This window comes from Buteo buteo, chromosome 1 (assembly GCF_964188355.1).
Source record: "Buteo buteo chromosome 1, bButBut1.hap1.1, whole genome shotgun sequence".
NCBI lineage: Eukaryota > Metazoa > Chordata > Aves > Accipitriformes > Accipitridae > Buteo > Buteo buteo.
This window is the reverse complement of record NC_134171.1, coordinates 57,988,044-58,002,711: the sequence shown is the minus strand read 5'-3', so window position 1 is coordinate 58,002,711 and position 14,668 is coordinate 57,988,044. Positions and strand designations below refer to the sequence as shown.

The 14,668-nt window shown below is 37.3% G+C and overlaps 1 protein-coding gene across 2 annotated transcripts in view; it reads left to right on the top strand.

The window, feature by feature from the left end:
* Positions 1 to 14,668, top strand: part of TBCK (TBC1 domain containing kinase) — a 115,573-nt gene that overhangs the window by 76,591 nt on the left and 24,314 nt on the right. For both annotated transcript variants that reach the window (XM_075032400.1, XM_075032410.1), the window contains exon 24: positions 4,750 to 4,925. In XM_075032400.1, the coding sequence (XP_074888501.1) occupies positions 4,750 to 4,925 (176 nt within the window). The remainder of the gene's footprint in view (positions 1 to 4,749; positions 4,926 to 14,668) is intronic.

The following is a 14,668-nucleotide window of genomic DNA, read 5'->3' as shown; positions in this document are numbered from 1 at the left end:
CTAGGTTTAGTGTATTTTTTGTATGTCATCAGAAAAGAAAAGGTTTATGGCCCTTCACTTCTATTTCTTCTGAGAGCAGGAATCATGAGATCGAACTGACTGACCTATTCAGCTTCCCTGCTTTTGTAGCAGAGAGGTTTTATGGCCTATTTATGTGGCTGTGTGCTGAAACCTGATGTTGCCTGGCAGGGTAGTAATAAAGTATTTGTGATGGAGAGGTCAAACCAAGCCCATAATTCTGGGCTGTTTCCAAAATGCAGAAGCAGTTTATTTTGGCCAAATTTCTTAACTGGTGTCCTGTTACCCAAGGAAAGGGCTCTGGAATTGATTAACTGCACACAAAGACTTGGTCTGTGTACATTTTCATTAAGAAAGAACCATTTGTGTTATGTTTTTCTCCATTACTTGCTTTTACTTGCTGTGAACAACATATGCATGTCCGGTTTTGCTGTAAAAATAAAAAATTCTATGTGCTTTTGTCACAGGTGTATTGCCTTTAAACTGATGCTTTCTTTCTAACATCTGTTTCAAGTGCCGTCTACTTCTCTCCCATATTTATAATAATAAACATTAAATATATATGTAGCTTTAAAAGCAGCTATGTTAGGCTGAGCCATCCTTTTCAGTTGAGGCTGTTGACAGAGGGAGGCAGCAGTGTGGTAGGGAGTGATAATTTAGCATGAACAGAGCAAAATGAGTAACATCTTAGAGCAACCAGGAAGTTTAGTTGAGAATAGGAGAAAAAAAATTTCAATAGGCTTAATATTGGGATGGGGCCATGGCAAAACCAGGATATTACTGCTAGATCTCTTTTGGTTTACTTCCCCATCCCCACCTTCTTCAGTTCCCCTATTATTTGCATATCTAGAAATCTCAAGAAGAGTCTCTTGATGCCAAGTAATGGAGTAATTAGCTGGTGCCATAGAATTGTTTCCTGTAAGGCTTGATTTCTGCTTGACTGTGAAATACTTGAGCTCAGTTGAGCCAGAACTCCTAAAACCAATGTTTTAAAATGAAACCTTGTGATTTTTAGTTCCTAAGTACTTGGCTGCCAACTCTGGCTTTTTGAAATGCAGGTGCTCTGTACTTTTTGAAAACCAGACTGCTTGAAGGCGTACTAGATTTTGAAGCTTATTTTTCTAGTATTTATACTATGTTTAAAGTTAAGCTTAATTTTTTTCAGTACTCACTTCATGTTAATGACATCATGTTATATCAGTGTATTTTCATTCTGGATTTTTCAGCAAAGTAATTTGTACTAATAAAAACGGAAGGCACGTGCTTTTTAAACTACAAAACACCCCAGTGCTGGGACCTTGGAGAGCACAGAGATGTTATAGGTACATGTCCATGAGTGAGCAGGCCCTCCCTGTCTTTTCTAAATGTTTCTGTTCACTTCTTGCTAATGCCTTGAGATTTATACAGAGCCTGCTCTCAGAAGGATGTTCATCTAAGTTGCTTGCACGTGACAAGTAATCTGGCATCCTGGTGAGGTACTCCCATTTGTTCATAGTCCTTATCAAGAATCTAGGCACTGTCTGATATGTTTACACTTCTGATATACCAACAGTATGTTTTTAATAATGTGTAAAATTTAGTGTCTTCTGGCTTGTAATACAGTTACTTGGGAGCAGGAAGAGTATAGGCAGGATTAATACTGTGTGAATGCAGTCTTGGTGCGATAACAAAAGATGGACATTTAATTGGAGACTGACTCATTTGGCATATATTTGAAAGGGCATGGGAAGAAATCAGAATTGAAGCAGTACAGTAGATGCTTACTTACTAGCCAAAAGGAGGAGGAAAGATCTTATCCAGCAAGGCTGCAAAAGATTGCATTGCATTTTAGTTACTGATGGGGAAGTGATTTTTCTTAAACCAAAATTTCAAACAAAGGGTGAAGATGGGCTTGAAGGTTACCCAAGTGTGAAGCTTTTTCATGCAATGTGACTAATAAATATTCTGTAAATATTTACACCAATTTAATGTTGTCTTAATCTCCAGTATCCTGAAACTAATTGTTTTTTAAAAAAGAATGCAAGTAAATTCTTTTACTACCAATAGTCTTGTCTCCCTTGTAGGTGATAAATGTTGACCATTCCCATACGTATACATACATGTACCTATGTGCATACTTTTTTTATTGTTATTTGTGGAAACCACAATCTATTTGTTACATTTTTATTTTGCATTACTTAGAAGCAGATTATTTAATCAGCAGACTGTAAATTGGTGTTAAGTTTTTGACGGCCTCCTTCTCAACCATTTAAAATTCCCTCTTGTTCCATGGAATTTCATTTTCAGCCATGGCCACTGTCCTCCTGAAATGCTGCTTAGAAGAAATGAGAAACCAAACAGCCAAGAATCACAGAACAACAGACACCTAAATTTTTTACTTACATGCCAATATGTGAGAACTGGTTATTGTTTTTAAGGAAATGCATTGCTGCATTTCCCACTTCTCTAAATGGATTCCTTTTGGAATTACAGACCTTGTTTCTAGGAAAAATATTTTTATAGTCTGTCTCAATGATTAACTCTGTCAATCTCAATTTCTGCTTTCAGCTTTTTCGTAACTTTCTACTGCCCATAGCATTCCTATTCCATCCCTTAGTTTTCTGTTTTCAATTTCAGATATTTGTAGGCTATTATGCCCTCTCACAACCAAATGTTTCTCATGCTATTAATTATTGCTGTTCAGATATTTTTTTTTTACTGGCTAAATTCTGCTTTCATCTCATTTATTACCAAAGTACTGCTAAAATTTCCTTAGTTAAGAATCTTAGGAGACAGGGCTATAACTCACAGTTATAGCAGTCTCTACAGAAAAAAAACCAAAACCCATAAGTATACTATGGTTTTGAACTGAAGTTCTCAGCTTTTTATAAATGAGTTTTCAGAAATGTAGAGAAAGTGCAACTGTAATGACCATGCTTCAGAGTGTGTTCTAGGAATAATAACTAGTGAAAGGCATCTGCTGTCTTTACCTGAATTTAGAAATTCTGTGAAATTTTCCAGTTTCATGGATTTTCCTTGGGAATGATACTAAATAACAACATTCCATTATAATTATTATTCAAAATGAAAAATCTAATATGTTTTCATCACAGAATGAAAAATTGTTAGTTATTGCTGAGACACTGCGTTGTCCATTTATCTCTGGCAAGTATTATCCCAAGTAGCGAGGGAACCTGATATGGTTAAGGAAAATTGTGATCTACTTTCATATCCACAAAAAGGTTTTAGAGCTAGAATTAAAATTGGGTAAACCACAGCTTTAGTCCCAGATTTTTCAGAATTTCAAGAGAAAGACAGCATGTAAGCATGCTGTCTTCAATGCTATTAAAGCATACGCTGTAGGTTGTATCCTACCTGAATACAGACAGCTTTTTGGATGGGAGATTAATAGATCACATCATTCATTCAGATTTTAAACAAAGTTAATAACCTCATCCAACTGGAATATTCTGCCCCAATCTTCAATTTCAGCTTCTTTTGCTCACCACCCTGCTAAATGACTGAGATTTCTGGAGTAACTCCCTGATTGATGGCAATGCATCAAATCCCTTTGAGATATACAGATAAAGCTTGGTTACAGTGCCTCTATTTTTTTGATAGAAGCTGATGCTTCAATCTTCTAAATTTTCAGTGCTACAATGAATAATCCAAGATGCTTGGGACAGACACAAGAAAAGTGCTAATATACTTGTTTGTCTGATGAACTACACTAGGTTTGTTGTAAAATGTAAGCTAGAATAGTTTTTCTCTTCATGAGACTTCAGACAGGAGACACAAAACTAACCAGTCTTTTTATAGTGATAGAAAAGTGAATGATTTCTGTGTTACATCTTGTTACAAGACAGATACATGTGGGATGCTTTGCATCACAAAAATATTTGTGATAGGTTTACTTTTTTTTTATTTTGCATATGTTTTTCATTATGCTTTGGGAATTTTTATTTGACCATAGTTTATTTTAGGATGCTTCCCACTTGATGGGTGTCTGCTTTCCTCCCAAGATGTGTAGTATTTTGTCACACACTGCACTTCACTCCTTCAGCCAGAGTGTTTCACTGTGAATGTCTGGTTGGGTTTTGGACTCTCTCTCTCTCTCTCTCTCTCTGCGCTCTAAAGCAAATCCATTGTGTTTGCCATCAAGCACAAATTAGTGTTGAGAAATCCTGTTTTCCAGCAAACCAATAACATGTAGCTTTGTCAAAATGGCAGGCCACACAAAGTTCAACAACTGAAAGCTTTCAGTCTAGCTCACAGCAGTATTTAACTGACAAATAAGACAGTCGATCCAAAAATTCTGGTGTCTATACATTGCATGAAATGTACTTTCGATGTATTGCATGTACTTACATTTAAGAGTCAATAGTCTGACTTGCAAAGACACTTAATGAAGATGCCTTACAATGACGAGGCCTCAATTATATTCCTGTCTTTGCATTGGTTAAAGTTCTGTTATGCTCTCTTAAATAGCTTGCTGTATTTCCATACATAACTAGGGATAAAATTAATGCTCAAAACGTCTTTGCTAGTTTTTCATAAAAAATTTCAAAGTGGTTTCTTTGAATGGGAAAATGTTTTTGAAAACTATGTGCCTTTTAAGGCAGGGGGGGAACAGACAGACAGAGGTATAGATGGATATCTATATATATTTTTAGCAATGTCATAGCTAGGTTAATTGGCTTTATTGATTTTTCACAATTACATTACTTGTTTTTTCTTTAAATCCCTGATCAGAGATTGATATTGAGCGTTGTGTTCGTGAGTCAATCAACTTGTTTCGCTGGACCCCCAAGAGTGCTACATACAGGCAATATGCACAACATCCACGGCAAGCCAGTGAGAGCAATGGCACAAGAAGTTCAATGTCCTGCTTTTCAGCAGACTATCAGGAAGCACCTCGAAGTGACCTAGTAAGTAACCTGGGAATTGGAGGTGGGAGTATTTGTCAATTTGCATGTTTCTCCTGCTCCAGGTGTTTGTTTTCCTCTTTAAAATTTAGACAGGAGCAAAGTACCCACCAAACCTCACTTACTAGCATTTATGTTGTCACTTCCAAGCACAGGGGGCTGGCACATTCATCAGGTGTTCTGATTTGCTTGTCAGCTAGTGCACGGTGTTAGAGCATATGCCATATTATTAATTTTGATGAACAATCCAATGCAGTGAATGAGAATTAACTGAAAGGTTGCTGGGGTTTGGGTTTTTTTAACTTTATTGCTTTGAACTTCAGCTTCTTCGATGTACATGCCAATAAAGTTATTTCTTCTTGTGTCGGATGTCTGTCTCTCCCAACTCCTGCTCCTTCGGTTCTGTGGTGTTTGTTACCACAACAGACCAATGTCCGTGACTCATCTGCAGAACCGCAAACAGCCTTTATCTTAGGAGAAAAATAGTAAAAAGAACAGTCTGCCAGTGAGAAGTAGGTAACTGGAAAGTGATGCAGGCAGCTGTCACTGCTTTTTCCATCTTGGCATGTTAGGTTAAAGGTATGACTCAAATGATTTTGAAAGGTAGTGTGTGAGTTATGCCTGTGTTTGTTTTGGCAAAGAATAACTAGTGGCTAAGAGTATATCTGCATTAAATAGATGCTCAGTTTAGCAGAAATATTCTTCCCTTCTCTCTCCAGTAAAATCTGATGGTTGTTTCTCTTGTCAAATACACCATCTGAAGAATGGTGATTTGAAATGATACCTTTCCTTCCTCTCAGCAGTATAAATCTAGGCAGTCTCTTAAACAGTTTTGATTTTTTTTCCCTTCCACATTCCCTTACAATCAGAAGTGCATTACAATAATAGGGGAAGGATATATAGACCTGCCATATCTATTTGGTCATTTGTATTACATTTTAGTCTTTCCATCTGTTTTTCCTAACTACTAAGAAACTAAGTGTATTGTCACTCAAGTGTATCTTACTTTTTACGTAGTCCTTAAACCTGAGTCTTATATTCAGTCATTTTCTTTATTTTACTTTAGTTTTGATTTTATTTCTATTCCTGTATTTTCTGGAAGCTTTAGCCACAAATCCAGGACTCCACATGCTAGGCATGCAAATGCAGAACAAAAGGAAACTCCAAAGAGCTTACAGAATTTAAGAAATAATAGGTGCATGTAGAAACACAATTGGGAAGAAAAACTAAATGACAGTAGAATACTGGTGCTCGTCATACAGGAATTGTAGCCAACACAACTGCTGCTGTGCTGTTCTGGAGATACGTAGAGAGACTTTCTGAAGGAGCTAAGGGCTGCACATTCATAGAATAATTCAGATAGGGCCTTACAAAGTCATCTGGTACAAATTCCTGCAGAAAACAGGCCCAACACTGAATTCAGGTGGGGTTGCCCAGGGCTTTGTTCTGTCAGGTCATGAAAACTTCCAAGGAAAGAGATTATGCAGTCTCTCTTGGCAGCCTGACAGTACTAACAGTGAAAATGTTTTCATGTGTGTGATAGCTTTTCTTAATGTTATGACAACAAGAGAGTAAAAAGACAAGTCTCCTCAGTCCTAAGGATGTGCTTGTGCCTTTCTGTATCCAAGAGTGGAGGAGGGAGATGGGATAAAGCAGCAATGGTCTACTCAACTGGTAAATAGAACTGAGATTTACATTTGTAGCCAAGATAAAAATCTGTTATTCTGGGTCAAGCAAAATTTGTTGGTTTTTTTTCTCTGTTCTTCCATTTCCTGAGAAATTCTTTGGGTGTTTTTTTACTTATAGTAATTTTATTTTCATACCACAAGTTGTGTTTGTTTATAATGAGTAACTAAGCTCATCCATCCCACAATTTCCAAGAAATTAAGCTAATATTTTTGGTATGTTATACAGAAGAAAAATAAATACTATAACTTCTACTGCCTTCTCTTTCATTTCTACTTAATAGGAAAGCACTTTTGATTTACTGCAGCATAACTGATGGTTTAACTCCTGTTGAAGCTCAAACATATTGGATCTTTTGGGTACTGCTGTAGTTGGGGTTTTTTAGCTTATCATATGGAGCAGCGCTACATGATTTATATGTGGGAACACATTCAGTCTTTTCCTGTAGCAAAGAGGAAATGGATCTCACGGGCACATGAATGACAAGGAAGCCAATTCATATAGTTAAGTTATAGTATACAAATGTGTTTCTTCTCATGTGCTGTATTTTTTGTGTCAGATTTTGAGGCAGATATATACAAGCCAAGCATGTTACAGTTCTGTCAGGAGCCATAGTTCAGACTTCGAAAATCCTGTGTAACATGAGCCACTAACGAGCTACCTCTCACTTGCGACCAGTTCTGCACTTCTGGGTACTTGTCTTTGTAAGACGACACTTCTCAGGGGTTTGAGCAACATTGCTTAAAAAAAAAATTGGAATTATTGGTGAAATACCCTATTTACACCCAAAGGTGTTGTGTCTTTTTTTAACCTCAATCCTGGAACTATCTCTGTCTTTCTTCAACATGTACTTTACTGGTGTTTGCTGCCATGGAGAAACTTTTTTCTACTTGAAAGCAGTGGAATCTGAGTTCAATCTTTAGCACACACAGTAGCCTTTAATGAATTTTCTAAAACACCATTGTGTCCTTGCTGGTCAGTCTAGCTTTTAAAAAATTACTTTGCAGCTTCCCCACCTATTTAGTTGGTCATTATTTGGACAAGCACTTTGCACTACTGTTTTATCTCCAGTTTTATATTTGTGGGTCACCTCTGTATCTGAGGGTGGGGAGGGTAGGAAACAGTTCCTTTGTAAACAAAGCTGTGGGTTTGCTTATGAAGGTAATTTATGACTTCTTGAAACAAAGTGGTTTGTGTATTTAATTCTAAACACCAGCTGTCTCCTGCTCCTATATTTGTATTTTCCTTCTAAGCTGCTTCAGTTTGTTTCTTAAGTGCTTTTTATTGACTGCTCAAGTGTTTGTGTGTATCTGCATGTTATGGTGCTTTGGTTAATAATATCAAAAGAAGTGTTTGCCCCTGGGTGAGCACTTTTCTCCCTAAATCAGCAACCAGTAAAACAAAACTGTTTTGACTCTTTTTATCACTAACGTTGCTTATTTTTCATTTTAGTGGCATCTATTTGCAACTTCATAAACAGGCTTGGATGCCCTCTTCCCTCCTGGACTTCTGTGTTGCTTAATCTTTTACTCTTTCAGCCAGTAAGCATACTTCTACTGAGATAAAATCTCAAGGAGGAAATAGTTTCAGAGAGAATGAATGTACATCTTAAGTGGTTTTGCATGTTTATTTTGAGCAAGATAAAATGTCAAAAATAAGAATGGAAAAATCCCTTTAAATTCACTACTGAATTTTAGTAGCAGTCTACTCAGATTTGTGTCTGTAATTTTTTCTTGACCAGTACACTAATGATTTTTTTTCTTATCCTTCCTGAAACTTACCTTCATACCCTGAAAACTCCTGAAGTGTTTTTCTTGAATGTCTAGGAGTCACAGGGACAAATAACAGTTGTCATGTAACAATTTTCTGTTCTGCCTGTATCTCCCTTATTATAGACATGGTAGATGTACCCTCTCTCCAGCTACCTATATACTTCTAAATAAAAGCGAGAGAATGATGCAGTTTCTTTATCTTTATGAATGTCTGCTCAGGTGTGGCAGGTAGACTCCCAGAAATCCTGAGGCTGATACAATTATGCCTTTGTCTTTGTCTTCTACTGGTAATCCTCTTTTCAAGGGTCCAAGTTTCTGACGAATGTTGCGGAATTAAAGCATTCAACTGGAGAAAAGGCTACCAGATGTTTATTGATCTGTGCGCTGATTTAAATGCAACTGGTCCAGTTCAGCTTTTCGGTTTTGATGAAGTAGGAGAAATAACTAAGCGGGAAGGTGACTAAGTGGCTTGATGAAACAGTACTAATGTGAAAAACATTGGTTTTATCAAAAATAGTATGAACAAAGTTTCCTGATGGTAATTTTTCTTAGCAGATAATCAAGGATAGCTTGCATGACTGACTTCTTGCAGATAGGAATGCAGGGCTATTTGCAATAAATATGCCAGCGCTCAGTTGCTTTTGATTTCCTTTATGCACCTAGGATATATTTGTCCATATAAAATGTATTGGCTAGGTTTATATTAAGCCCTTGAATAACCGGTGCGTAAAGTCCATCTAATCTTCTAAAAGAAGTATGATGAGTAGTGTATACTAACATTTCTGTTTCAGTGTACGAGCTAGGAAATGTCCAAGTGCAATGTCTTTGCTGTTCATAATATCTGTTACATATATTCTGCCTCAAGGGTCTTCTGACTGCCTTGACCCATTTCAGGTTTGTTTTGTGTTCTGTTTTTGTAGGGAACTTGTTTTTGTTTTCTTATTTCATTGTTCTACTACTCAACAGAAAGCTGTTCCTCAAATTTGTTTTTAGTTTATGTTGTGCAAAGCATTAACTCATCAAGATCTGAGTTAATGTTTCTAATTTATTTTGCATGTACCTTTGATGCTTCTGTATTTCTGATTGTAGCTGCCAACAACTTGAGTGAGAAGTTGGATTTATTTGTCATTTTTGAGATGAGTTGGTTAAAACACATTTTCTGTGTCGCTCCCCTGTGAGTGAATAAGCAATTCACTGTTTAATTAGGCATGTCATAAGCTCATCACGTTGTGGCAAATATTTTGCAGAATTATTGAAAGCTTCAAAACTTTCTCTGTGTTTTTGTGAGCTTTTCAAAGTTTTTTTGGTACTCGTAAACCAGGCAGACAGCAACCAAAAAGTAGGGAGTGTAAGGGAACCTCTGCTTTCAGTACTTTGGTTTTGCAGATTAAATTAGCTGAAGGAAGCCTTTTTTATGACTTCCCTTACTCTGCTTGGTTTTAAAAATATGAATGTATTTTCTTATGTTTTAGGACTATTTCTGATAGAAGATAACGCATTAAATCAATTACCAGAGTGGATAAAACAAGAAGTACATGGCTTAGGAAATAACTGATGTTAAATGTTAATTTAAGAGTCTGTAATGAATGTTGTGGTTGTTTTTTAAGTTGTAATATAAAGAGCAATTATTTTAATTGAATGTAAACTCACTGGAACAAATGTGCTGGTTTTCTTAGTTGAGGCAGAATTAAAGGTGTATGTTTATAATAATCTAAATATTATTTATATGAGACTTTAATAGTTTGTTAGACACTCACTTAGATCATATTTAAGGATTTTAAACATATTTTATACAGACTTGGTTTCTGAGTCTCCCTGGGACGTGTTTGTCTGCTGTGAATATGAATGGGCAGTCAGAGCAGCCAGAGCACACTCTGCTGCAGCCTTAGGCTCAGGTTCTGGATTCACTGATTGTCCATCTAGTCCTTCCTCACAAGCCTTTGCGATTATACCCACTTTGAAGTTGAAAGCTGGGTGTATTTGACCTTTTTGACCTCCCACAATTGGGTTTCCATGACTGATTAACAAATGTGGTGGGGGAGAAGGGGGTAATTATACCTGTAAAATTAATTTTAAAAAAAGAAAAAATCAGCCAGTTCTTTCTCTCTCCATCTTGTGGGAATGTTCTTTTTATGTTTGGGGTTTTTCTTCCTGATTTGGAAATTGTTTTAAAATCAGGTTCAGGGTTTCATAGCCTTTGATCAATTAAATATTGGGAGTTTCATTTTTCTCCTTTTTTTTTTTTTTTTTTTTCAGTTTTGCCATATTACTGGGGAAAAGAAATTTATTTTAAAAAAAAATCATAAGCAGTAGCCACTGTATGGCAGAATAAGGAATATGGCCGCTATCATCACCACCCTTTAAGGTGTGGAAGTTATTGATAAATGAGCTGTTTACAAGATAAAGAAAGGATTGAGCCCATAATAAATTAGTAAACACAATAGAACCATGCATTCAAGTTTGCTGCAGCTGTTTGTATTTGAGCCAACTCTGTGTTTCCCTTCTATACCCACCCATAGCCCCTGTGGAGTGTATCTTGTGAGGAGACACTGTCTGAAATGCATATGGTAGCACTGGTAATGTAATCTGAGGTCAGTCCTTGCCAAAGTAAATTATTGGAATATTAGAAATGAAAAATGGAGGAAACCCAGAATTTCCATAGTCTGTCTGGCCAGTGTTACACCTGCCCAGCCATATTCCATGCTCAGGTGTATCTGGCAATCCACACCTGAGCTCTGCAAAGTGGCGCTGTGGTTTTTACCTGTGCTATTTCCATTGCGTTAATTCATGCCAGTTTTCCTCACCGATTATTGGTGGGTGATCTCTGTGATATGTGATCTGGTATGGTTCCATTCTTGAAAAATTGGTGTTGTGTGCAAGTGTGTGTTTCCACAAGGACAGCTGGAGCAAAGCCTTATGTTTATGACTAAGTTTTAGCAAGGAGGGTAGCAGTAAGCTATTTTCAAACACTTTGTTTGGGCTTTTTTAATGCACATCCAATGCATGGAGAATGTTAGGAAATAGTTACACACTTCGGTGTTTTAATAATTTTACTGGTAATTACTTAGTGGGTTGCTGATAATGTAAAGTTAACATTTTGTGAGGGATGCTTTAGAATTTTCCTCTGAGAAATACATAAGGAGATCAGCTTGCAAAATCCTAGGGAGAGCACAATTTCAGGCTGTAGTGGTCCTGAATTGCAAGCTGGCTAGGTGGCTGAAGACATGGTTACTTTGTTTTCAGTGCTGACTGGCCCTCTCTCAAAGGGAGGACTATGGTGGAAGTAGTCTTTTTGGCAACCAATATAAATACTTGGTGTGGTTTCCTGGGTGAAAGGTTTATTTTATACTTTGTTGAATAATCATATTTTATCAAAAAAAATAGTGGCCTGCATCTAAAAAAAAAAAGGAAAAAAGAAAAAGCAGTGCAGCATGTATGTGAATTTAGTTTAGGAGAGAAGTAACACTCAGAACAATCCATTGAGTGTGCTAAAAAATATGCTTTAGGGCCAGCACGGATCTAAAAAGCTTAATGCTTTATTCAGCTTCTGATAAGCACAATTAGATACTGCAGAGAGAAATGGTCCACTTAGGATTACATTTTTTACGTGTGTGCTTGTAGCTTTAGAAAGCAATGGAGTTTGGGAGAAATTTTTGAAGTCAGTTTTTGGAGAAGTAAACTCAAGGATGTTTGTAGTTTCTCACACACAAATATGCTCAGGTGCACAGGCATAGCTACCTCCTGCCACTCACAGCAACTCTAATTTCAGCATGCAGTAACTCCTGTGTATGCCCTGTATTGCTGCTGTGAACGTTATGTCTTAGAGCACAGTGCTGTCTAACAGTGCTATTGGGAAAATGTAATAAAAGTTAAATTTCATGACATGGGGAGGGGGTGTATGATGTCAGAGATACTTATTTCTATCAAAGACCTAAGGTGTGGTTTTCCTCTACTTCCCAGTCCTCTGTCCTACCCTGCTCTTTTTCTCTGTATAGGTGTCTATAGGAGCCTGCCTTAGGCTAACCTTGAATCCAGGATTCCACCACATCCCTTTCTTAATGCACCTCAGGCAAGGCTAAGTACTGTGCGTTTTCTCAGTTGAGTCAGGATGCAATGTCATAACGATCTAATTTTACTAGGAAGTGGAGTGAGAGGATGGAAAAAATTTTCCTGCACACAGCTCTCTTGCCTGGTGCTGTTGCTCCATTCTTGCAGTTGATAGCCTAGTACAAACTGACTGGTGGCCTGTGTGATCGTATCAACATCATCTTAATTTACTAGTAAAATTGCTACAGCTATGTATGTATATTTTCTCATCTGCTATTGTCACTAGTGGAAGATCTGATTTTCAAATACACATGACAGCATAGCTAGAAGAAAAAGTGCATACTGATTGCAAAGTTGAACTTGCAGCAAAAGTTAGTCACAGAGCCCACCCTGTAAACATGAATGAACACATTTTAGTTTGATGGGCATAAATGTTTCTGTTGATGCTAAAATGTATATATCACCAAAGCTTGGACCTGGGTTTCTAAAATGAGCAGAGTCGTACAGAAATCCAAGGAGATTGATGTGAAAAGCACGTACAGCTTGCAGGGTAACTGGCTAACCATAGTTTCAAACTTTTTGACAGTTATTAAAGTTCAGCACCTCTCTTAATAGTCAGCAGTTAAGGTAGAGCCTTAACAGTATGTTTTGCTCTTTGGCAGGCTTTGCATTGGTAAATAACTGAAAATGTCCCAGAACTGTGCTGCCATTGATAATGCCAGTTCAGAAAACAGGTATCATGGATAAATAACTACAGTTGAATCCTCAAAAAAGATGGATTGCTAAATCCAAGGTCTCTGACACCAAGAGACATACGTGATCACATCGTGAGGGAAAGGAAATTCCTCTTCCAGTTGCAGTTTGTATTGAGATGTGATATTAAATTCCTGTTGGGTTTGTTTCTAAAGAGGGTGAGGGAATCTCTGACAGTTTGTATTCTTAAGATTCTGTATTATTTTTTTTCTCAACGTAATACAATTTTTTGTCAGGGAAAGAGTATCTATCAATGGGAAAAGAGGCACCAATGGAAAGCAGGGAAGGCTTGCAAGATCATTCTTGCTGCTTCTTTTACTTCAAGTTTTATTTCTTGTTAAACATCTTGTGGGTGTTTTCAGGCACGACTGGATTATTGCTCAGCTTTGTATTTTAAAATGGGTCCCTGCAGTGGTGAGAAGTGTTACCTGTTTTATCATATCAGAGGCAATAACTAATGAGACTTTGCAGCATATTTGCCTAGCTGCATGCAGGGAGTAACTTGTCTTTCTGCTCTGCTGACTCAGCTTATTCACTCAATTATGTTATTCCAGGGAGAAAGAGAGATAGGTTTCCTTAATAATGAGCTACTTCAGCAAGCAGAGCTCACATATTTGTAGACTACCTACAATGGTGTACTAAGACATTTAGAGGACGTTTATGAATGACAATTGGCTAAAAGTTGTTGTTTGCACACTCCTTAAGGTGTGAGTTCTGGAGCAGGGAGCTCTGTGGAGGAGTCGAGGTGGTGGAGGGGGTGGAAGAGTACAGCTTGCAAAATGTACTTGCAAAATGAAATGGAGCAAACTTTTTAATGTAGGACATGGTTTAGTGGGCATGGTGGTGTTGAGTTGACAGTTGGACTCAATGATCCTAAAGGTCTTTTCTGACCTAAACGATTCTATGATTCCAAGTAGAGGGAGATAGGGAGTATAGAGAAAGTAGTCACCAATGTCTTCACTTGGAAATGTGAGAAGCAGAATATGATGGCAAGGGAGGACTGAATTTGAAATGTAAGAATGAGTTTGCTAGAGAGGTTGTGTAGAGAACAGTGGCTCTCAAGTCTTTGAAAAATTTTAGAAAACAGTTCCTAAAATCTGGAAGTTTGACTGTTCCTCCTTTATAAGTAGTACTGATTGAACATCAAAACCATTGAAGCCTTTTTGTATGATCCTTTGCTAATAATGGTCATAAAAAATGGCGGGGGAGGAGAGGACAGGGGGATTAGGGAGCATGTCAAAATATTTTGTATTCCTTTTTATTTATTTGTGATCATTAGAATACTTCCCTGCCTGTATAGGCCTCTCTCTGTCAGTAACAGTGGATTTAAGCATCATTCTTTCTCAGTTGGTACAGGAGTTAAGTACTTTTCGCTTATCAGGCCATCAGAGTTCAAGGGAGCAATGGGTGTTGTTCTATTTGTTTAAAAACAAACAAAAACACCCCATGAAAAATAAACTTGCAAAGGACAACGCTCCTTGGGTATTA